At 40.8% G+C, this 25862-nt stretch overlaps 1 protein-coding gene and 1 non-coding gene across 2 annotated transcripts; one reads left to right on the forward strand and one right to left on the reverse strand.

Moving 5' to 3' along the window:
- The first annotated feature begins 1625 nt into the window (after positions 1 to 1625).
- SPATA31D1 (SPATA31 subfamily D member 1) lies at positions 1626 to 7493 on the forward strand. The gene is made up of 4 exons (XM_075550862.1): positions 1626 to 1928; positions 2745 to 2790; positions 3370 to 3448; positions 4121 to 7493. Exons 1-4 carry the CDS (start codon positions 1626 to 1628, stop codon positions 7491 to 7493), a joined length of 3801 nt encoding a protein of 1266 aa, XP_075406977.1.
- A 17401-nt stretch (positions 7494 to 24894) lies between these two features.
- LOC142449543 (U7 small nuclear RNA) lies at positions 24895 to 24955 on the reverse strand. Its single transcript, XR_012784692.1, has one exon. It is a non-coding gene; the product is annotated as a U7 small nuclear RNA (small nuclear RNA).
- Positions 24956 to 25862: the final 907 nt, after the last annotated feature.

The following is a 25862-nucleotide window of genomic DNA, read 5'->3' on the forward strand; positions in this document are numbered from 1 at the left end:
CTTGGACACCCCTAAAACTCCACATTGTCATGAGAAGGGCGGAGATCAAAAGTGTAGCATTTGGTGATGTATATTTAGCTTTGTGAGGAAAGAGGATCACCTATCTGTTAGAAAACTTGAGTAAGTGGGCAGGGACTGTCTATGGTTAGTCAGGGTAAGATTGGGAGGGAGACAGGAAATCAAAGCATGTGGGAGGGGTTAACTGATGGGGGTGGATGAGTAGTTTTGACCATGACTTACAAAGTTAGCCATCTAAAACATAAACCTCTACTTATGCTATTGTTTTAAAATGTGGGATCAAGTAATAAATGATATATGAAAATAAAAGAAGGAAGTGCTTGATTCTTGGATTTGAAAACAACATGTTACCAAAGGTTGTAGTGTTTGTGCATGTCTAGCTTTAGTACATATCTGAGAAGGCAATGCAATTTAATCTTACCAAATGTCAAACATCTTTGCAGAGAACTTACCTGCCAAATCACTTGAAGGCTTCATTATTCATATTCATTGCATAATTATTTAATTTTGTGAATACTGAGTAATGAATCATTAAGCTTTCTTATATGAGCCAGTCCCTCTGACTGAAGAAGGCAAAGGCAGACTAAAATTGTTTTTAGTTACTATTCAACATTCACAAAAGCAAATTCTTAAGTTCATCATCCGAATTGGTGGAAGGTAATACCATTCTGTAGGAGAGATCATTTCAATCCATATGAGAGTGTCAGTGTGGCAGTTACATGATCTACTGTCAATTTTAGGAAGGGGTGGGTTGAGCCTGTTAATCAGGTTGCAACTCAATGACCTCATTTGTAGGCACCATGGAGATAAATTGCTCCCTGGAATCCAGACATACTTTCTCTGCTGCATTTTCCTGCTTACAAGCCACATGGAGCTACACTGATGGAGCGAGCTTTAGCCTTGGAGCTTGAGGAGCCACATGGAGAGCCACGCCAGAGCTAAGATGCTTCACCACCACTGGATCCACAAGACTTTCCATCCACTGACCAGTGATCTTCCTGCATTTGGCATCACTGCATGTGTTGCGTGAGTTTAAAGAGGAATTGATAGATGGTATTGGACATATTGGCAAATGTTGGACTTACGGACTTGATTTGGACTGGACTGGGATGTTTTCTTAATATATAATTACACTTTTATATAAAGCTCTTCCTTGTATACACGAGTGTCTCTGGATTTGTTTCTCTAGTCATCTCAGACCAATACAGTCAGTGTCCCTGTATAAGGAAGAAATCTGGGCAACATGTGAGACCTTCAAGGTCCGAGGACTTGGTGGTGTCCAAGCTAAAGTCCCTAAACAGTAAAGGAACTTAGGTAGTATCTGGTTTGCAGATGGAATAAACTGGAAGAAAAATCACTTAAAAATCTACTAAGGTAGATAAATGATATACTAACAGGATGGAGTTTGATAACAGGATGTTGAAGTGAAGCTGGACAGGATGATGGGGGAGGGGCAGGAGGCATAATTTCCTCATGGTGTCCCCTCCCCCGCCATCATAAACCTTTTGTGACTTCAAAGCTTTGTGATGTGAGCCTGAGACTATATATAGCCGAAAGTGTGGTCCCTCAGTGCTCACTTGCCTGAGGCAACAGTGCTGTTCAGAATCATGGAGACCCTGTTCTCATTGCTGAATGGCCATCCTGAGCCCTCACTGAGCTTCGGCTCAGGCTTCTTGGATAGTGACCCCTGGTTGAGCTTAGGCTCAACCTTCTTGGATAGTGACCCCTGGTTGAGCTTCGGCTCAGACTTCTTGGATAGTGACCACTCATTGAGCTTTGCTTCAGTGCTCTTGGCTACTGATCCAATTTTCACCATCCTGTGTGGACTGGGGGTCTTCCTTTTCTTCCTGTGCTACACCGTGTGGGATCCCTATTTAAAACCCTGGTGGAACAACAAAGACATCAAAAAGGTAAGGGGCCCTGGGCTGTGCTTCCAACAAGGAAGCTTTCCATTTTTATTCCCACTTTTCTCCATCACAGACATTAGCGTAGACAGCTGTGATGGGGGGAGGCTGAGAACAGGAGAAATCATTTTCTAAGGGAAAGGGTTTGACAGGGGTAGGAGTTTAGTGGATTAAAGTTTCCACCTAAAACTCACAGACCATCTGAGTGTGATGGTGGATTACTGGATAAGGTTCCCAAACATAGATTGGATGAGAGTTTTCAATCCTTATAGGACAAGTGAGTGTTAATATTTTGTTTACTTATTTTTGTGCTAATATTTCATCATCAAACACATTCCCAAAGAGTCACTTAACCAAACCTTTCCTGAAATTGGTCCTGCTCGTAGTGAGTGTTGAAACTGAAAATCTCAGGGCTAGGTGTGATAGTCCTATCTGCTGGAGCATGTATGGCTATTGGTCTTTAAGCAGAGTTAGGGATACCTTAATAGGAATATTAACTGTAGTTGATATTTTACAACTTTTAAAATGAATAAAAAGAATGAAATTCTATTAAAATCTTATTACTTGTCCTCGAGTTGGCTCAAACCCATGGCAGCCTTACGCATAACAGGAAACAATATTCAGTTGTGTGCCACCCTCAGGTCTTGGTGTGCTTGAGCCACTCTTTCAGTGATCGTGTCCAGCCATTTCATAGACAGATTCTTGATATTTTGCTGACACTTTATTAAAATAGTATTCATTGGGAATGAATGTCCCCAGCTTCCTAGAGAAAGGTGCAGGAACTGAATACTCAAACCTCCGTGTGCTACCTTTCCCCTTCAGGGTGCAGGTCAAGTACAGAGGAGGAAGACAAGAGGAACATCTCAAGGTAAGGTTCTTCCATTATTCCTACGTTCTCCACATGTGATTCTTCCTTCCATGAAGTACCCTGCTCCGAATCTCTGAGGATATCAGTTACTAGAAATAGTTTGACTCAGAAACTGGACCCACAGAGAAGAGGCTCATGGGAAGCAGGTGGAATCTCAGATTCCCTGCTCTGGCCATGAAGTAATAGTGGATATGGCAATGAGTCGAGTCCAACTATTGGGTGTCAAGGAATTTATAGCCAAACGTCTATTTCTTGACTTTGAGCAAGTAGTTTAATTTCCAAGATGTCCAAAGTCCCTTTAAGATGACCACTGGTGTCAGTTCCTCCCTGTGCTATTTTATGATCACATAGAGTGCGCGTGAAAGTACAAAGGAAGCAACACGTGCCTGAGGACCTTGTTAATACTATCATTAAAAATTCGAATGAATAACTTGAAACCACCAACTGCTCCTTGGGAGAAAGACGGGGTTGTTTGGGGTTTTTTTTTTTTGGTAATACCCAGAGTTGTTTTGGGTTGCTTTTTTTTTTTAAAGGAACTCACTGTATGATGTCTGTATTTCTATTTTTGCAATCTGTCAGCTCCTTGTAGCTTCTCAGGTGGGAGCAATTACCAGAGTGAAGTAGAGGAGGCAAGAAAGCTGCGTTCTCTTCTGAAAAGGTGATTCATCTTTCCCCAACTTCCATTTCTCTCTTTTAGCATAGTCTATGAAATTTTAGTCTACATGAACTCTTGTGATGCAGTGTTTAGGCACAAGATTGCTCACCAAAAGGTGGGGTGTTAATCCACCAGATAGATGTTCTTCGGGAGAAAGACATGGTTGTCTGCTTCCATAAAGTTACAGCCTGGAATCCTCATGAGACAGTTCCATTCTGTTCTCATGTTACAAGTCAGATTGATAGCAGGTCTTTCATTTGATTGGAGATGCTGTTGTAGGCGGGTCTGGGTGGTGGATTGCTAAATGAAAATATGGAACTTCAAATTGAACTAGAGGCATGTTGGTAAAAATGCCTAGCCATCTACTTCTGAAATATCAGACCCTGAAAACTCTGTGTGACAGTTCTACTCTGACATCAGTGCAGAAATGGTGAGTTGGACTTGACTTGTCAGCACGCAATTTTTGATGCTATTCCAAGGTCTCAGTGCAGCCGGGAGGCCTCAGGATGAGTAGCTATCACAACGAGGATGTGAATGAAGGTCTTGGGGGGAAACAGGCTGAGTGTATTGTGAAGTCACAGATGTGACTTCATCAGAAGGGACTGTAAGCCTCAGGTAACACCAGCCCTGTTAGGTCAATAGACCCTCATATTCTTGTACTAACTCTGGTTATAGCTTTGTACCCTCCTATCTCTGCAGTCCCCTGGGCCAGCATCATGATATCACTTGCTTTCGTCAACTCTTATGTCCAGATCCCTCTTGTGAGGTGTGTAACACAGCAACTATTGAGATGAGTCAGCTGCTCTTCGGAGAGTCAATCGAAGATGCTGCTCCCTGTATGTCTCCTGTGGCTTCCACAAGTACTTCGATTGTCTCACCATCATATTTAACAACGACCTATTCAGAAGAGTCTGCAGAAGACCCACTGGCAGGGCCTCTGCCTGAGCTCTCTGTACCTCTCTCCACCAGTCTATCACTTGACATGACAACCTCCGCAGCTAATATTCTCTTACCTTCACCAGCAGGTGACTCTGTGCCCCCAGAGCCTGTGTTTCCCTTGGAGTCTTCTTTCCCAACAGACCATTCTCTGCCACAACAACACACCTTTACCCCATCCACATTACACTGCATGCAGAGAGTTGATAACATACTACAACCGAAACCAGCTTTGTCTAAGAGCACTTCGTCACTTGAACCCACCCTATCTCAGGATATGAACCCGTCACCATCTTTATCCCATGAAAAGAATCTTACAGATTCATTGATGTTCCAGAGCACAATTCCACCCTTGTCTGCTTCACCACCACGAGACTCCACTTTAACTGCAACTCCATCTGAATTCAATAGATCTGACTCAGAGACTGTCCTTGAGAAATCATCTGTAGCGAGCCCTAGTCTCTTGGTCCCACATTTACCAACATTCACAGGTGGAAATGATCCCAGCAAGCTCATCCCAGGATTACCCTTGGGTCCAGCTCAAGACAAGGGCAGAATCCCCACGATTTTGAAAAAAAGTGGTTTCATTCAAGAGAATCTTGACTCCTCCGCTTCAGAGGACTTGGCTTTGGATAGCTGTCCTTCAACCTTGATCTTTTTCAACACAATCTTAAATATCAGCCCAGTCAAAACAGAGGATAAAGAATCCCCATTACCTTCCCATGCCCTACCTCTGTCTTTACCTGAAGTTCAGCCTCAAACTTTGCCTCCAACCATACCGCAGTCCCAAACCCTGCTCCAGCCTAACCTTCAAACCCAACCCCAAATCTTGCCACCACCTCCATCCAAAACTGGATGTGATGCAACTTCTCATCAATTCCAGCAGGAAGCCCTGTCTCTCAGTGAAAATGAAGTTTCCCAACTAGAAATCCATGCGCTGCAGAAGCAGTTGCATGGTTGGTTGAGCATACCTTCAGTGGTTCAAAAATCCGAGGAAACCATTTGTCCTCCAGCTCCTCGCTTTCCTGACCGCATCCCACGACATCCAGACCAACGTCCTGTCACAATAATTCCGGGAGACTTTCCTTTCAGAAGTGAAATAAAAGAAAGATTAGAAAACCACCTTACAAAGAGGCTGGTCCAACAACGATGGGGTCTACCCCACAGGATCCTGAAATCTCTGTCAGCGATGAAGCCGCCAGCTAAAATTCCGAAATCCATTCCAGAGGAATGGAAAACAAACGGCACCTATGGCCTCGCATGGATCAACAAATACAACTGCTGCGGCCAGAAAGATCTAAATTGCAATGAGATGGCCTTCTATGAAAGGTGCTTGGGAACGCTCCAGGGTGACAAGGACATCAAGAGAGAAGTGAAAGATAGTCCGGAAGATCTCCCCGGGGATCATCTACTAAAAGATGCAAAAATCTTTTCCGATGAGATCCTGGGGAAAGAACGTAGAAAATATCCAAAAGGTCACAGAATGTGTCTATCAGGGAACTTGGGAGTAAAGTCAGGTGAGAAATATTGCTCAAAACAGGAAAGATCCTTGGAAACACAACCTAAAGTGGATAGTTCAGGGGATAGTGTGAAAATGATATTGCCTCTTCCTAAAGCACCCTACACCCAAACCGAACAGCGTGATTCGGTACAATCAGTGAATGGAGACCAGTTCCTAAATGCCTTTAACCGCCTTCCAGTCAATGATTCCACCACAAGAAAGAGATCGAAAGGCTCTACTTCCATGGAGTTCAAACAAGAAGACAAGAGCCCTTCCATTCCCATTATGGGTGTTTCTGTAATTCCCACCTCATCTATGGGCATGAGAGGGCAGACAGCTCTGAGAAACCCACCCTCCAATACCATTGAGAAACTTGTAGAGGGCTCCCCAATAACCAAAGATGGCAGAGAGTCAATCAAATACCCAAATACAGACAAAACAAATTGGAGTAAGACCGTATTAATGAATAGACACAGCCCAAATCTGCCCCAGAAACCAAAGGACAGGAGTGTGAATTCCTGGGACACGGGACAAATGCTTCTGGGCAAAGGGATAGAACAGGAGTATGTAAAACAGTCTCTTAAGGTCAATGGGCCCGAAGAGCTAATGAAGATGCGGGAGCTCTCTGCTTTTTCTTTACAATCTAACACAAAACTAGACAACTCGAGAAACTTCCAAAGAAAGCATGTGCTTGCAGGTGAAAAAGAACCAAACAACATCAGTAGAAGTTATCATGATCCCAATTCTTCCCATCTTAAAGAATCCCTCATTAATGGATCAGAGTTTAAACTCAAGGCCAGGCAGGATAGCCAGGCTCAAGGCTCCTCCACTGGCAGATGGTCTGCCCCCGAGAGCTGGACTAGCCCTGATTCATTTTGGATGGACTCCCACAGAAATACCCAGAATGTCCCTGTTGGGTACATGACAGCTCCCCGGTTACTGCATGTCCATGCAGAGGACAGAGAACTGAACATGCAGCAGCCAAATGAGCCCAGGGTTTCTAAGCTTGTCTCATTACAGTTCCAAGATAACTTCCCACCAGTTGCACATAGAAGTACCCCTCTGAGAGCAGAAGGAGAAGAGCTGGCAGGAGGGGATGGAGAGTGGAAGACATTCAAGGTTACCGTTGCCAACAGGATTATCAATTCCCCGATACAGGTAGGGCAGTCTCCTTCTGAAACCCTCTTCAAGGAAAAAATGACCCACTTTTTGCAGCAGTTTCATGAGAAGATGAACTCCAAAGACCAGGAGAATTTCCTGGGAAAAAGCACTTTCCTGCAGGCCTCTCTGCAGAGCGGAGGCCTAGATCACAATAGAACTGTTTGCAGCAAGACCACCAAAGGGCAGAAACGCACAAGAGATGGGAAGTTCTTACAGCATAAGCTGGGGCACAACCAAAGACTAGATACTACTTGCTTCCCAAATCCACTTCAAATCTCTAAGACTGTTGGAAAGACTCAACTAAAGGTGAATGGGAAGGCCTGGGTTGAACCTGTCCAGGAGCCTCTTTTCAACTTCTCCAGTGGTCCCTTGAATAAGTTGAATACCAAGGCCTGCAGGCAAGAAGCTGTCTCTGCAGGCCAGAAGGTTCATACAACTCTGGTCGATTGATCAGGGGAAAATGCCCCTAACAATTGATGGGTGCCTCCTCACAAGCCCCCTCCAGGTAGTCTTTATATCTTATTCAGTTTCTAGAAGCATTATTCAAGTTTGACAGACTCTTCAGGTCACTACCACCCCACCCCCCCAACTGCTTAAGTTTAGAAATCAATCTCTTCACTTAATAGATAGCTATCACTTCCCAATAAGTCTCTAAAATAAAAGGTTTTTTTTTGAAAGTGGCATTTTTTTATGGGTTCTCTGTTTGGGGCCTAGGTTTTGGGTAACCAGTTGATGCTTAAGGAGCCCTGATGGTGTAGTTGTTCCACATTGGGATTAGATCCATAGTTGGCAGTTCAAAACCACCAGCCGCTCCTCAGGAGAAAGATGCGGCTTTCTACTCCTATAAACAGGTACCGTCTTGGAAACTCACAGGGGTAGTTCTGCCCTATACTACTGGGTTGCTATGAGTAGGTATTGATTCGATGGCAGTGAGTTTTTGAGAGAGTTTATGCTTAGGGAAAGGAAGGAATTAGTTTAACTCCAGGTAATAGTTCACTGTACAAATAGAAGCGACCAGATAGCTTTTATCCTACAATCTTTTAGAAAGCCACTTTCTCCTTCCTATTATAATACTGACTTCTCAGAGGGATTTCTACTCTCAAAAGAATTAAATTTACTGAAATGTACTTTATGAAGATGGTAAACTCTAGTCTCGACAGACTCATCCAAACTCCCCTATGGTAGTAGTCTTAGTCATCTTTTCCTATCATTCTTAGGCAGTCAGTGCTTTTTTAATAGTTGAAATGTTCAGATAGAACTCCAAAACACCCACATAATGACCTCTGTGGTGATCACTTGGCACTTATGAAACACCACAACTTTTTTTTCTTGCATCACAGTGCATAGATTCATTTAAATTTTCCCCATCCAATTCTAAGAATCTATGTGGTGTACACGAGTTCAAACTCACAAACCTTGGAGAGCAATCCATCCCATTGATATTTATCATGAGGAACATACTTTTTCATCATATATCTACATACAGAGAAAGGGAGAGAGGAGAGAGAGCGAGCCCTGGTACTAAAACATTGAGCCTCGAAGGTTTTACTATCTTTTCTGGTTGACTTGTAACTCAGTGGAATTGCTTGTCCCTGCCCCACATAAATAATAACCTTACTTAGCAATTTCAGTGTACAATATTACAACCACTGCAATTATAGAATGAAACAAATGATTGTGAGCATTTCCCCATCTTGGGCAATGTTTGTTCTGATGTCCACAGGGCTTCTGAGTTCTAACCAACTGAATGGTGCCCAATTTTCAGGCAATTCCTATGACAGGCAAACTCCCGGAACTAAAACAACATACATGTTGGTAAAATCTTGAGATTGCTCATATTTTGGCTGAAACAATTCTTTTCTGTCACATTTTAAAGGAATGGTGGTTTTCCAGATAAACATAGTAGAGGAGCACAGTTGTTGATCTCATCTCATTCCAGCAATGTCATTAAAAATGGGTGCGTAACAAATGTGATGAAGAAAGCTGATGGTGCCGGGCTATCAAAAGATAAAGCATCTGGCATCTTAAAGGCTTGAAGACAAATAAGTGGCAGTTTAGCTGAGAAACAACAAATCCCACATGGCCTGTGTGATCATGAGGTGTCGATGGGATTAAATATCAGACACAAAGATCCAGAACAAAAAAAAAACATCAATGTGAATGTGGGGAGTGCAGATTGGAGACCCAAAGCCCATCTGTGGACAATTGGACATCCCTTTACATAAAGGGTCACAAGGAAGATGCGAGCCAGTCAGGGGGGTGCAGTATAGCATGGATGAAACATACAACTTTCCTCTAATTCTTTCATGCTTCCTCCTCCCCACTATCCTGATACCAATTGACCTTACAAATCTGGCTAGACCAGAGCATGTACATGGGTCCAGATAAGAGCTGGAAACACAGGGAATCCAGGACAAATAAACCCCTCAGGACCAATAATGAGACAGCATACTGGGAGGGGAAGGGGGAAGGTGTGGGTAAAATGGGAACAGATCACAATTCTTTACATATAACACCGTCTCTGGGAGATGGACAACAGAAAAGTGGGTGAAGGGAGACATTGGTCAGTCTCAGACATGAAAAAATAACAATAAATTATAAATTATCAAAGCATGAGAGAGGGAGGGTGGGGGAAGGAAAATGAGCTTATACCAAGGGCTCAAGTAGAAAGAAAATGTTTTGAAAATGATTATGGCAACAAATGTACAAATGTGCTTGACACAATGTATGTTTGAATGTATGTATTGTGATAAGAGCTGTATGAGCCCCCAAAACAATGATTAAAAAAAATAAAGCATCCTTAGCCATCTTGAAAATGCAAATCAAAGCCATAGTGAAGAGAGTATTTCAACACTTAGATGGTTAGGTAGCAGCCCCAGTGGATCAAAGGTTGTTTTCAGTTAAATTGAATGAAAAGTTGGTTGCTCAGCCACACTCAGCAGATACGCAGGAGAAGGATCGGGTGATCGACTCCTGTAAGGGGTCTACTTACAAAAACCTTACAGGCCACTTTCACTTGGTTACATGGCGTCAATATGAGTCAAAACTCAAATTGATGGTAAATAACAGCAAAGTCATTGGAATCAAAGGGTCAGATATGTTGGCAGGAAGTAGTGAAAATGGAGCTTTCATATACTGCTGGTAGGAATTTACAATGGAATAGCTGTGTTGGAAAACACTGTCAGTCCTGAAATGGTTAATCACAGAGTTGTGCTAGACCTTCCAAGTTCCCTTTCGGACATATACCCAAGAGAAAGGAAAACCTATAGTCTTACAAAAACTTGTACACGAGTATCTAGAGAAGCATTATTTATAGTGGCCGAAGGTGAAAATAATCCGAAAGCCCAACTGACCAATAAATATTATTAAAGAATGAATTTATGTTACATGCAGTAACAAAAGATCTCATGATTCCATTTTTATTAAATGTTCAGAATAGAGAAATATAAAGGTACATAAATGTTGATTTATGGTTGTTCAGTGATAGGGGATGGAGAAGAGGTAGGTAGAGAATGGGGAGGAAGGGTGCGATGTGTGATGAGGACAGCTTGTTTCTGAGGTGATGAAAACGTTTTCAATCTGACTGAGATGATGGCTGTACATATCAGTGAATATACCAAAATTCACAGCATTGTATAACTGAAGTGGTTTATAATTGTATGCTTTAATAAACTATCGCAATAAAGGTTTTAAAAACTAAAGGAGCAAATGACTGCGGAGGTTACTTACTTTCATGTCAACTTGAAGCTATATAGTGCTGTAGGTGTGGTATACAGCCTGTTAATCAGTTCACAGCCTGATGGTGCCTTCCGGTGGGGGTGGCCTTCTCATAAGGAAGATCCTGGGAAACCTCCCTCCCCCCCCCTCTCTGCCTTCATCTTCCTGCTGGCTGACACTGCAGGCAACTAGAGCCCAGGAGCTGCATCCACTGCCATTGGAGCCGCAAGACTTTCCAACCACCTGCCTGGGATATTCCTGCATTCTGCATCATTGTTCATAACTGCATGAATCTGAAGAGGGATTTATGGACTATTATTGGATTTATGTACTTGGATTGGACTGGGCTATTTTCCTAATATACAAAGTTTCTTGAAATAAAGCTGTTTCTTACACATATACGAGTGCCACTAGATGTTTCTCTAGTTAAATCGGCCTAACTGATTAAACCCTTTACGATGGTAAGAATGTGAGTGGAGACAATAAAAATGTCAACAGATTTTGGAAGATAGAAATCCACTGGAGGAGTGGTATGATAGCAGAAGAAGCCATCTGACAAAGTGCCTGCAAACCAATTCATACCAGGAAATGCTGAAAGACCGACAACTTGGTGATATCAAATAAAAAAGTAAAAGTTACATGTTATAAATATGGTCATTTGAATTTTTACTCTTTGTATTTTATAAGGTATAACTCTTCTTTTGCTATGTAATTTTTTAAAGAATATATCGATAAGTCAGAAAGCATTGTTCCAAAATCTTTAACTTGCAACCTTTAATGTTGAAAAGGTGAAGTTATTGTTTCTCATCTAGGTCTGTATGCTTCTGAAAGCTGTCTCTCCTTTAACCCTTTCACAAAGCATTCTAAGCACTTTTATTTTTACCACATTCACATGATAATGTGAGCATTCTTGAGGGACTCAAATCAAGTTTCTTTCAAATAATTTGTGTTTTGAAAACAAAACGTCTGAAAGAATAAGATTGTGTAAGGTGGGTGGAGTAAGGTGTTCCAACAAGATGCTGTTAAGACTGTTCCTTGCTGGCACTGAAGACTGAGGTGTACTTTTGTGATGATGAAAAAAAAAATCCTCAGTTCAAATTCCCTGTAAGTTTTTCTGACTGTAATTTTTTCTCCTGCAATGAATTTAAGAATTTCTTCATAATAAACCCTTATGGTCAGCTTGTGTTCTTTCAGAAAAATTTATCAATATTACCCCTTTACAATTCTCCTGAGCTGGCTTATGTGACTAACTTCTCTTCAGAAGTCAGTGGTTTTTCTTAAACAACCATTTTATTGGCATATAAATCATATATCATACAATTCAATAGTTCAATCACATCAAGAAAAGTTTTACAATCATCAGCAATCAGTTTTAGAAGATTTTGTTTATTCTTGCATTTATTGCTATTAGCTCCCCATTTTGCCACCACAATCCCTCTAAGGAACTATTAATCCAGTTACTTTCTCTCTAGATTTACCTAACCTGAATTTCATACACAGAAAAACATAAAAAACAAAACTAACAAGAACAACAAACAGGTAGAAACCTCAATGGAAAAGAAAGCAGAAAAGGCTGAAATCTAGAACAGATTTAAAGAATCATAAGGGAGATGATAAGGTGCAAAAATTTAACCTACCTGCATCGGCAATAGCTCCACTTTCCAATGCAGTCTGCACGCTAGCAAAGCTACCATGGTCTAGGTTCAGAGGGGATTCACTGAGCGCTTAATCCACATATTTTTCCCCTTCACTTCTTAAATTTAAACAGAAAAAGCTTTAAAATTGGTCAATAAGGCGATCAAATGACAATATATACCGTTATAACACAATTATGTCTACCATAATTGACTTTACAATACTGTCTGATTACAGGGATTTTCATATCCCTCAAATATGATGAGGGAATACACCAGAGACTCCATCCATATGTGAACCTGCAAATAGATTTTGGGCTTCCACGGTCAAATAGATTTGGGCTTCCATAGCTTTCTGCAAACTAGGTGTTAAAATTTAAGCTCTGATGCCATTCCCTCCTTTAGATTTGGATTATATTATTCACAGTCCTTGGATAATACAGGCTGGTGTGCTTCAGCTTTGGTTGGATATTTTTTGAAGTAATTCTAATGAGACGAATACAACTGAATTACTGAAAGAATGTGTCCACAGCCATTCACTAATTGCTGAGACATGTTTAAAGAAATTTTATCAGCAATACTTTTTTCCTTAATATCATACATTCAACACACCAGTTTATAGTCCAATATTCTCTTAGGGTTCAGTAATAGATTTCAACATCTAACAGTACTCATGAACTATCAAGGAAATGTCTCAAGTGGTTGTGGAAACTGACATGTGTCATATTTGAAGTTCAGGTGTATGTCTGAAGTTTTTTCATTCACACAATCAAAACATTGGTTCCTTGTAGAAGCTCTTTAATGAAGTCAGGTGGTAGGCTGTTGGCTCAGGTCAACATACCCAGAAGTCAGGCAGAGGCAAGCCAGATGGAAGAGAAGCAACTTTTTCCCTTATCATTCTATTGGGGGCTCTTACAGCTCTTATAATATTCCATACACCAATAGTATCAAGCATATTGTACTAAGGTTGCCATCATTTTCTAAACATTTACTTTCTATTTGAGCCCTTGGTATCAGCTCTGCTTCCCACTCCCTCATGACCCCTTAATCAATTATAAATTATTATTGCTTTCATATCTTACACTGACCACTGTCTCCATTCACTCATGTTTCTCTTGTTCATCCCCATTTGTGGGGCGGGGGTGCGGGGGGCGGCAGTAATGCATTGATCATTGATCCCCTTCCCCCCCTTCTCCCTACCCTCCTGGTATCGTTACTCCCATTTCTGTCCCTGAGGGGGTTATCTGACCTATATTCCGTGTGTCCTGAGCTCTTATCTGTACCAGTGCACATGCTTCAGGCTAGCCAGAACTGAAAGGCAGACCTGGGGTCATGATAGTGGGGGGTGAGGAAGCCTCAAAGAACGAGAGGAATATTGTGTGTTTCATGGGTGCTATACTGCGCTCTGGTTGACTCCCTCCTTCCTTGTGACCTGCCTATCTTTTCTTTTGATGCTTTTTACACCACTATTTTTTTTTTTACCATAGAATCTTTCAATATCAATTTAAGATATAGTGGTGTGTTCTTCCTTCTTTATTTTCTAACTCTAGATCTTTTAACATTCCAATATAATATTTTAATTTGTCTTTTAGAGCTTCCCTTTGAAATATTCTGTTCAGCTCGTTGACATCCTCATGTCTTCCATTTTCCATAGCAAAGTTTTGTTGGCTCTTCTGCCATCCAGTTTGATATTTTCTTTTTTGTCTTTTTAATGATCTTCTGCTCTCTTCATGTATGAGGCTCTTGATGATGTCCCACAACTCATCAGGTATTCTGACATTAGTTTCAATGTAGTCAATCTGTTTTTGAGATGTTCTTGAAATTCAGGTGGAATGGACTCAAGATCATATTTGACTACCATGGACTTGTTTTCATTTTCTTTAATTTCAACCTGAGCTTGCATTTGAGCAATTGATGGTTTGTTCCACACTCAGGCCATGGGCTGGTTTTACTTGCTGATATTGAGTTTCTCCATTGTGTCTTCCCACAGATAGTGTCAATTTGATTTCTGTATATTCAAGCTGGAGAAGTCCATGCACATAGTTACCTTATATGCTATTGTAAAAAGGGATTTGTAAAATTCTATCACTTGATCTCCAGCTGCATTTCTATCAAGACCAACTACGTATTTTCCAGCTACTGCTTTCTCCTCGTTGTTTCTAATTCTTGTATTCCAATGGCCAATAATTATCAATAGAGCTTGATAGCATGTTTGACAAATTTGAGGCTGCAAATGTAGAATTCTTCAATTTCTTCTTTTTAAAATCATTTTATTGGGGGCTCATACAACTCTTATCATAATCCATCCATACATCAATTGTATAAAGCACATTTGTACATTCATTACCCTCATCATTCTCAAAACATTTGCTCTCCACATAAGCCCATGGCATCAGCTCCTCATTTTTCCCTCTCCCCCCCCACTCCCTTCTCCCTCATGAACCCTTGATAATTTATAAATTTTTGTCATATCTTAAACTGTCCAACGTCTCCCTTTACCCACTTTTCTGTTGTCCCCCCCCCCCAGGGAGGAGGTCATATGTAAATCCTTGTAATTGGTTCCCCTTCTCTACCCTCCCCTCCCTCTACTCTCCCGGTATCTTCACTCTCAGCACTGGTCCTGAAGGGATCATCTGTCCTGGATTCCCTGTGTTTCCAGTTCCTATCTGTACCAGTGTACATCCTCTTCAATTTCTTCTTAACCTGCCTTACTGAGTGGTGCATTCAACAATAATGTATTGATTGGATATGCTTATATGCAGAGAGACATTATCTTATTGCAGATGGCATTGTACTTCAAAATATAGCTTGAAATGTCCTTTATGAAGACAAATACAATGCCTTTCCTCTTGATTGTGCAATTCCTTGCAGAGTAACATTTATGATTTTCTGATTTAAAATGGCCAACACCGCTCCATTTCTACTCACCAATGCCTAGAATATTTTTTAATATTCCATTTCATTTTTAACGACTTCTAATTTTTCTAGATTCATACTTCATAAATTCCAAGTTCCAAGTTTCAATCATTAACTGATGTTTGGAGCTCTTTCATCTCATTTTGAGCCATGCACCATTAACAAATAACATGTTTGAAGCCTTTACTCTTGCCAGCTGTCCTCCATCTGGGTCATTGTGCTCAGCTCTAAGTTGAGAAGGCAGCTCTTCCTCAGGCATGTTTTGAGTGCCTTCTGACCTGAGGGGCTCATCTACTGGAACTTCTCTCCGTCAATATTTTGTTTTGTTTCTGTTCATATGATTTTCAGTAACTGACAATGTTTTGGCGCTATTCACAGGATTTTCAGTGGCTAATTCCTCAAAGCTGGACAGCCTAATTCTTCTTCATAGTCTGTTCTTAGTCTGGAAGTTCTGTTGAAACCTGTTTACTTTGCATGCCTCTGAAATCATGAGTGACATAATTTTCAGCCTTACAGAAAACATTCAGGCTACCAGAGTATGTCAAGCTGATACACAAGAACTCTAAAAAATCAAAGAAAACAAAATTGAACTTACCAAACAAACAAAAACCATACTGTTGAGAATGAGGGGGGTCAGAGCAGAGACCCAAAACCCATCTGTGGACAATAGGACATCCCCTCACAAAAGGGTCACAAGGAAGGAGGGAGTCAACCAGGGCACAGTATAGCACTGATGAAAGACACAATATTCCTCTGGTTCTTTGAGGCTTCCTCACCCCCTGCCCCAATCCTCACTATCATGACCCCAGTCTTTCAGCACTGACTAGATTGGAGCATGTACATGGGTACAGAGAAGAGCTCACAACACACAGAATCCAGGTCCGATAAACCCCTTAGGAACAGAAATGGGAGTATAAATACCAGGAGAGTAGGAGGAATGTTTAGGAAGGGGAGGAAGGTGGAACCAATCTCAATGATCAATGCATACCCTGGCCCCCTATTACTCTTCCCCCCGTACCCGGGGAATGAACAACAGAAATGTGGATGAAGGGAGACAGAAGTCAGTATAAGATATGAAAATAATTTATAATTTATAATTTATCAAGAGGTCACGACAGTGGGAGGGGGAGGAAGGGAAAAAAGTGGAGCTGATACCAAGGGCTCAATTAGAAGGTAAATGTTTACAAAATGATGATGGCAACATACATACAAATATGCTTGAAACAATTGATGTATGGAATGTTATAAGAACTGTGAGAGCCCCAGTAAAATAGTTTAAAAAAAATCATATACAAGGAGAAAGAAAAAAAATATTTTTAAAGTGTATATAGATGAGAGAGAGAGAGAGAGAGAGAGAGAGAGAGAGAGAGAGAGAAGAGAGAGAGAAACTTGAACTCTAAAGTAAAATTGAAATTAATTTGGAGCCTTTAGTGACAAATTCATCACAAACAAACAAAAATAATTCTAAATATCTTTTTTAGTCACTTAACATACCCCTACTTCTGTGTTCCCATTTCCAACACTTTCCTTTGCTTAATCTTCTCTAGCCATGCTGTCCTTTTTGCCATTCTTTGAGCAGAGAAATACTAGCCTTTTGGAGGGCCTTGGCAATTACTATTCCTTCAGACCAGATGATGTTTCCTCTGATATCACTTTGGCTTAACTAAGTCCTCTGTCCCACCCCACAGTTCCCTTCTAAAATATAACCTTAAGAGAAAGCTTCCTCATCCTGCATATTTTCCTTGTCTTAACTTTTCTTCATAATACCCATCACTGTCTAACATATTTTATACATAACTTACCTATTTCATATCACAGTGTCCAAGGGAATTACTGCACCCACCTTCACCCAAGATTTCACTCCAAGGGCAAGAGAACAATGTATCTGCATATTGCTAAGGAAGAATCTCTGGCAGGAAGAACTGAAGTTCTTTGCCAGAGTTCTCAAGAGTTCACCTCTTCAACTAATGGTTGCCCTGTTTTGAGGAATGTTTATCACAACACACAACAGTCTAATTGTCGTCTATGCATTTGTCTTCTTTGCTGGTCTCAGCTAAAAAAAAAGAAGGATGTGTGTGCAATATTTTATTAATCCTTGTTTACACAAGAGCCATGATGTCTGACATTTAGCAACCATTTATCATATATACTCATGCATAAGCCAAGTTTTTCAGCACATTTTAATGCTGTTTTGTGGTAAACTTAGCTTCCTCGGCTCATATTGGGGTCGGCTTATACTCGAGTTTATAGGTATGCCTGTTGAACACCACCCCTCCACCATCTCAATTAAAAAATGTCTTGAATACCCAAGTATCTTGGTATTAAAAATGCACTATTTCATGCTACTAAGGAACCTTCTTGGCGCTGTGGGTTAGGCCTTGGGCTGCCAGGCACAGAGCACCAGTTACGATCTGCCAGCCACGCTGCAAGAGAAACATGGGCGTCCTGCTCCTTTAAAGAATTAGGCTCAGAAAACCTACAGAGGAGCTCCAGGATTTAGAATCAGTGGGAGTCACAATTTTTTGCTTTGAGTTTCAGTAATTTTCTATGTAAAGAAACACATGTAAAAGGAACACATTTCCCAGGGTGTACTTTGTTTTTTCCTCTTCCTCTTGGCACTGATCTCTCTTTCGTGTTTCAGTAGGCCATGGAAGCAGATTTTATGGAGTCCAGTGCTTAGAATAAATGCTAAAACTAATCCCTTTCGCTCCACATCTCAAATTGTCCTGATTCCTCTTTAAAAGCAACTCCTATTTAAAAGTTTGAACATAAACAATTCTATTCTTGTGATAAATGCAAAAGATTTGACAATGTTTTAAAAGATTGTGGATAGGGTGTGTATATATCTATATAAAACTACAGCATTATTTTTTTATTTTTTTACATTTTATTAGGGATTATTAATAGTGTCCAGAGATGAAATGTTATAAAAGATTTTGGCTCAAAAAGGTGCTACATGAATTTAATAATTTTCATGTGGATAATCATTTTCCAAACAAACTGTAGCCATGACTTAATCTCTCCAAGAAAGACAGAAGTGTGCCTTCAAACAAACTGCCTAAGCTATTTGTTCACAGTTTGCTGTTTTGATTCAGCAAGATGGATTATGAGGGGTAACAACCAGAGCTGTGACAGCTTTGGCTAAATCCCACCTGGCGTTCAATCCCTTTCTCCTTTAAAAAGCTCTCCAAGTTCATAATTCTACAAAAGGCTTAATCAAAGTCACTGGAGGAGTGCCTTGGCTTGGGAGGTGGAGGTGGGATTTCATATGCCAATTAAAAAATCCATTGGTATTGAAAAATTCTTGCGTTGCTTTATTTGCATAGTGAAGGCAACCCAAGTATAAATGCTATTTGAATAACATGGCATTGAGCTGACAATGAAGTGTAGTAAAGCCCCGTAGAGCTTATCCTACTGCTTTTAGTAAGTCTTTCCTGGTAAGTGACAGCCCAGTGAACCTTCTTGGAACAAAATGAGGCTGCCAATTCTTTGCCTCTAGACAGGGTCTCATTCACAGCACCTATCCACAATGGCATTAGAGATGCAGTAAGCCTCCTCCATATGTATTCATCTGCCAACCCATCTTTTTTCTGCTTTGGCTATGTCCCTTTCATTCCTCTCATCAAGGCTAAAATTGTCAGCTTATAGCATACAGTTATGATGTGTTTTTCCCAGTTTATGTGAGTATTCCAGAGAGAATGGTTGCAACATACAGAGAAATCTTCCTTTAGGTTATTAATTGTTAATAAAATAATGTTTCGTTGTTAATTTTATCATTATTTACTTCTTGAGTTTTGTGATGATACATTACATAGTTCTTGACTGAGATTATGTCATTTAGATTTCTTGACATCAGTAGTGGTTCCTGTTGACCTATCAATACACTAGTATTGGGATGTCACCACAAAGCAAGTATGCAGGAGAATTGCCATTAAGGACTAAAAGGATAACATTTAATACTAAGTTACTTTTAAAATGTGAGCTAAGTCAAGGTTATTATTATAGCAACGTAATTTCCCATTTCGTTTCACTGAAATCACAGAACAAAGTGTGGAGTCACCATGAAAAACTCTGAATTGTGTCCCTAGAAGCGTGATATTCCTAGAAGCACAGATGTTAAGAATTACTGGTCTAGATTCAAAACTCTAAAAAGTAGAAATAATAGGAGGCAGTATTAGATTATCTAAACTCTCCCAATTAGTGTGTGAATCCTTGCATGGAAAAGTAATTTTGTACCTGATGCTTCGTTCTTAAAACTCTTCTTGAGAATTGGTTTTTGATACATATGATTACATAACATACATTTACTCACAATTGCTAACAGAAAAAAAATCAGGAAGAAGCAGTTAATCAATTCTTGCTTTAATAATGAACTACAGATTTCAACCCACTCTATCTTGCTAAAACAATTTTAGTGGAATATAACTCATACATCATACAATTCAATAGCTAAACCATACTAAAAAGAGTGAAGTACTATGTATGCATCACTGAAAAGCACTGATGAGCACAGGAAGTACATGTTTTCATGGAAGCCTTGGAGGAAATTATGCTAAGCGAAGCCAGCCAATCACAAAAGGACACATACAGCAAGAGTCCCCTGAGGTAAGTATAACCAGGACAGTAAGTATAGAAGAAAAGTCACATATCTCACAATATGTTGGTTGAGGTACACGTAGTCGGTTGGAGGTCAGACCAAACCGAAGGAAGTAAATGGTAATCCAACACAAAGAAGGGGACAGGGGGAAAGGGCGAGGGAGTAAAGGGTGGGGATGATATCATGGGGGTGACAGGGCACTAACCCACCCATGGGAGAGTTTTGGTTATGTCTCCACAAAATTGGGAGTATATATACAGACCCCACCATGGCCCAATAAACCATGAGGAATGCATGAAAAGATTGGGTTACAGGGCTGTCCCCAATCAGAGCCGAACTGACCCCCTCCCTAGAAGTATGGGTGACAGAGAACAACACTAAACCTACAGGTTGGGGAGAGGGGTCGGCATATCATGTCCACGCAGAAGCAAACCAAGAAGGAAAAAGAGAAAGGGGTGGTCTAGATTCCATACAGGTACACCAAGCTCGGGGAACAACATCCCTGACCAGAGCTGCTAAGCCACAGAGAGAACTGCAGGGCCAACAGCAGCTCAATATATTTGTCCCCTCACTGGAGCACACCACGATAGAGGACAATACTGGCTACTCACAATGGAGAGTGTGTCTGGTCTGAACCCCCCACAGCAGGGCAAACCCCTAAAGAGCCCCCAAATTAGATTTCCAGCTAGGAGGGGCAGCTCCCAGAATTCCCCCAGGACCAGTGTTCTGTCATAAAGACCAGAGGACAGACCTGGAATTATGTACAGGTTTTTTGTTTTGTTTTCCATTTTATTTATTAAAAATCATTTTATTGGGGGTTCATACAAATTTGATCACAATCCATACATACTTACATTGTGTCAAGCACATTTTGTACATCTGTTGGCATCACCATTCTCAAAACATTTTCTTTCTACTTGAGACCTCAGCTCCTCATTTTTGCCCTCCCTCTGCCACCCTCCCTCACAAACCCTTGATAATTTATAAATTATTATTATTTCATATCTTACATTGTCGGATGTCTCCCTTCACCCAATTTTCTGTTGTCCGTCCCCAAGGGGGGGGGTGTCATATATAGGTCATTGTGATTCGCTGCCCCCTTTTTCCCCACCTTCCCTTTACCCTCCTGGTATTTCTATTCTCAGTATTCCCGAGGGCTTTATCTCTCCTGGATTCCCTGTGTTTCCAGCTCTGATTTGTACCAGTGTACATGCTCTGGTCTAGCCGGATTTGTAAGGTAGAATTGGGATCGTGATAGTGGGGTGGGGGGATTATTAAAGAACTAGAGGGAAGTTGTATGTTTCATCAGTGCTATACTCCACAATGAGTGGCTCATCTTCTCCCCCTAACCTTTCTGTAAGGCGATGTCCAGTTGCCTACAGATGGATTTTGGTTCTCCCTTTCATATCCCCATCATTCACAATGATATGATTTTTTGTTCTTTGGTGCCTGATCCTATTGACAACTCATGATTACACAGACTGGTGTGCTTCCTCCATGTGGGTTTTGTTGCTTCTCAGCGAGCTTGATGGCTACTTGCTTATCTTGCTTTAAGACTCCAGACGCTATATCTTTTGATAGCTGGGCACCATCAGCTTTCTTCACCACATTTGCTTATGCACCTGCTTTGTATTCAGCCATCTTGTTGGGAAGGTGGACATCGTGGAATGCAAGTTTAGTAGAACAAAGTGTTCTTGCATTGAGGGAGTACTTGAGTAGAGGCCCAATGTCCACCTGCTACCTTAATACTAAACCTATATTTTGAGGAAAGCCGATTCTAGGTTGACAGTTTTTACCCCTTCATTACTCTGTATACATCTTTCCATAGTCTTATTGCCTGCATGGTATCTGCTGAGAAATCTGAGGATATTCGAATTGCTGATCCTTGTCATGAACAGTTGATCTTTTTTCTCTGGCTGTTCTTAGAATTTTTTCTTCTTATTTATGTTAGCCTTGATCTTGACAACAATATGCCAGGGAGTTTTCCTTTTGGGATCTCTTTTGTCAGCTTCCTAAGTAGTTATCTTTCCTCTTTTAGACAGCCAGGAATGTTTTGTACAGAAGCTCCTGGACTTGTCTCTGTGGAGTTTTTTTCTTCTTTCTCTTCTAGAATATCTGCAATTTGAAGGCTGTTCCTCTTAATTAGTTCCCTTATTCTCAAGCGTTTCTCAGTCTTTTTTGGTTGTTATTTATCCTTTTATAGGTTTGAATCTATATATTTGTATTCTAGCTCACTAATTCAGGTTTCTATCTTATCAACTCTGTTTTTGTGTTCATTTATAGGATTGTGCTGTTTCTCCCCCCCTCCAATGGTTTTATTGGCATATGTTTCACATATACAATCTAATAGTTCAATCATACATAGAAGAGTTGTATAATCATCACCACAATGTTGTTTAGAACATGCTCTTCATTCTTGTACTCATTGTTATTAACTCCCCATTTACTCCCAACTCCCATGCCATACTCCCAAGGAACCTTTAATCCAGTTACTGTCTCTTTAGATTTACCAATCCTGGGTTTCATGTACAGAAAACATTAAAAAATAAACAAACCTAACCAATAAGAATAATAACATAAAATAGATAATACTTCAATGGAAAACAGAAATATTAAAAACTAGAGAAAATAAACAAAAAATGGTGGCATAAAGGAGATGAAATGGTAGGGTGATAAATTTTAACCTTCTACATTTGCAACAATCCACTGCCCAAGCTTTCTGCATGTTGGTAAGGCTGCTCACACAGTCCTTGTCTGTAATCAGAGGGGATTCGCGAGAGTTTTAATCCATGTCTATTTCCTTTCCCTTAAAAAACAAACTGAAATAGCTTTAAAATGTGTCTTAAAAAAGGCAGATCAAATGATAAGATATTACATTTTGACCTAACTGCATTTGCCATAATCAACTCTACAATGCTCTCTCTCTGATAGCAGAACTATTCACATTCCTCACCTCTGATCAGATGGGATTCACCTGAAGCTGAATCCATGCGTGAAGACTGCAAATGGATTTTGGGCTTCCACAGTCATCCATAACCTTTTGCAAACCAGGTGTTCACAATTTAAGGTCTAATTCCATTCCCTCCTTTAGATTTGGATTGTATTATTTATAAGCCTTGGATCACACAGGCTGGTGAGCTTCTTCCATGTGGACTTAGTTGATGCCTCATTTAAATGGCTGCTCGGTTGAGATGATACATTTTTCTTTAAAAAAATCATTTAATTGGGGGCTCTTACAGCTCTTACCACATTCCATATATCAATTGTGTCAAGCATATTTGTACATATGTTACCATCATCATCTCCAACATACTTCTACTTGAGCCCTGGGTATAAACGCCTCTTTTTTCCCCTCTCTCCCCTCCCCTCCCACACTCATGAATCCTTGATCAATTATATATTGTTATTATTATGTTGTATCTTGCACTGTCCATTGTCTCACATAATTCACATTCCTGTTATTCAACCCCTTTGGGGGTGGGTAGGGGCTTAATATCCAACCTTGTGCTGGGCTCCCCTTTCCCCCACCCCTTCCCCATCCCTGACCATCATGATATTGCTACTCCCACAACAGTTCCTGAGGGATTTATCTGTTCTGAATTACATGTGTCAAGAACTAATATGTATCCCTGTGTGCTCTCTGGTCTAGCCAGAGTTGTAAGGTAGAACTGGGTCATGATAGTGGGGTGGGGGGAGGAGCCATTCAGGAACTAGAGGAATGATGTGTGCTTCATTGGTGCTGTACTGAACCATGGTTGAATCATCCTTTCCTTATAACCCTTCTGTGTGGGGATATCCAATATTCTATAGATGGGCTTTGGTTCGGCCTCAACTCCAAACCCCGCTCATTTGCATAGTTATAATTGTTTGGGATCTTTTGATACCTGATACTAGATCCCATCAACACATCATGATCACACAGGCTGGTGTGCTTCCATGTTGGCTTATTTACTTCCCTGCTGGATGACTGCTTGTTTAGTTTGAAGCCTTTAAGACCCCAGATACTATATCTTTTGATAGCTGGGCACCATGCAGTCTCTTCATCACATTTGCTTATGTGCCCATTTTGTGTTCAGTGTTTGTGTCGGGAAGGTGAGTATCAAAGAGTGTCAGGTTATGAGAACAAAGAGTTCTTGTGTTCAGGCAGGCCTTAAGTAGAGGTCCAAAGTCCATCTGCTATCTTAATACTTAACACATAAATATATATGCATTGGCTTATATCCCTTAGATTGTAATGAACATGCCTATAAATAGATCTATAAATAGCTTTTGCCTCCTACTTCTTTCCTCTATTTCCTTTCACCTTCCTCTGATCCCACTATCATACTCACCCTACATTTGTCTCTCTGTACTTCCTCTCAGATACATTCTACTTGATTAAACCTCACCATGCAGTATACACCCGCCTCACCATCAATTTTAGATCTCTGTTGTTCCCTTATCCCTGAGTTTGTTGGCTTCCCAATCCTCCTCCTAATCCCTTGCTTTCCCATGTCCTCCCAGAACTGCTGGTACCTTGTTTTCTCCTTGGGATTGTTCATCTTGCCTATCTTTCATAGATAGACATAGGGCAAGAGAAAAACAAACAAAAACAGAAAACAAACAAAGCAAGAAATAAACCAAAAACAATAGATAGGCCCAGGTCTGTCTGCTGACCATTATGAATGTTTTCTGATCCAGTCTGATGAGGTGCCAAGTCAGAAGCATTGTCCTCTGAGTCAGATGTCTATGTTCAGGATTCCTCAGAATCTCAGTTAATTTGCTCCCCTAGTTGCCCTGTTGCGTTGCCAGGAGAGTCTCCAAGGGAGTTAGCTGGAAGAGAATGTGTCTCCAGTCTCCAAGGAGGGAATGCCGGAGTTCCCAGAATCCTCAGGAGAAAGCCAGGCCCACACAGAGTCCTCACTGGGTATGATCTGATTGACAGGATAGACTCCATCCTTATACTCTTTTTTTTTTAAATTGTTAAGTAACTGTTTTACTGGTGTGTGGGGGTTTTCCGGGAAAACCAGAAAACCTGCTAGACAAATTCTAAAAGAGCTGTAACACTTATTCTTAGTCCTCAAATTGACACCAGATTATGTTACTATCACACTTCCCATGAGATGTTATGTTTCATGTGTTTTTTCACTGATTTTAAGGGCTGCATTATACCTCATTGTATGTACATACCAGAATTTTAAAAAATCATTTTATTGGGACTTCATACAACTCTTATCACAACCCATCCATCCATCCTTTGTGTCAAGCACATTTGTACATGTTATCCTCATCATTCTCAAAACATTTTCTTCCTACTTGAGCCCTTGGCATCAGCTCCTCATTTTTCGCCTCTTGGTATCAGCCCCCTCCCCCACCTCTTTCATGAACCCTTGATAATTTATAAATTATGGTTTTTTCATGTCTTACACCAACTAGTCTCCCTTCCCCCACTTTTCTGTGTATACGTCCCCAAGAAAGGGGGTTATATGTAGATCATTGTGATCCATTCTGCCTTTCTTCCCAACCTTCCCCTTACTCTCCTGGTATGGCTATTTTCATTATTGGTCCTGGGGGGTTTATCTGTCCTGGATTTCTGTGTTCCCAGATCTGATCTGTACCTGTGTAAATCCTCTGGTCTAACCAGATTTGTAAGGTAGAATTGGGATCATGATAGTGGGGGTGGGGGGGTGGGTAGGAAGCATTAAAGAACTAGAGGGAAGTTGTATGTTTCATCGGTGCTATACTGCACCCTGACTGTCTTATCTCCTCCCCACAACCCTTCTGTAAGGGGATGTCCTGTTGCCTACAAATGGGCTTTGCGTCTCCCCTCAATACCCCCCTCATTCACAATGATATGATTTTTGTACTTTGATGCCCGATACCTGATCCTATTGACACCTTGCGATCACACAGGCTGGTGTGCTTCCTCCATGTGGCTTTTGTTGCTTCTCATCTAGATATCTGCTTGTTTGTCTT

Source organism: Tenrec ecaudatus, chromosome 5 (genome assembly GCF_050624435.1).
Source record: "Tenrec ecaudatus isolate mTenEca1 chromosome 5, mTenEca1.hap1, whole genome shotgun sequence".
NCBI lineage: Eukaryota > Metazoa > Chordata > Mammalia > Afrosoricida > Tenrecidae > Tenrec > Tenrec ecaudatus.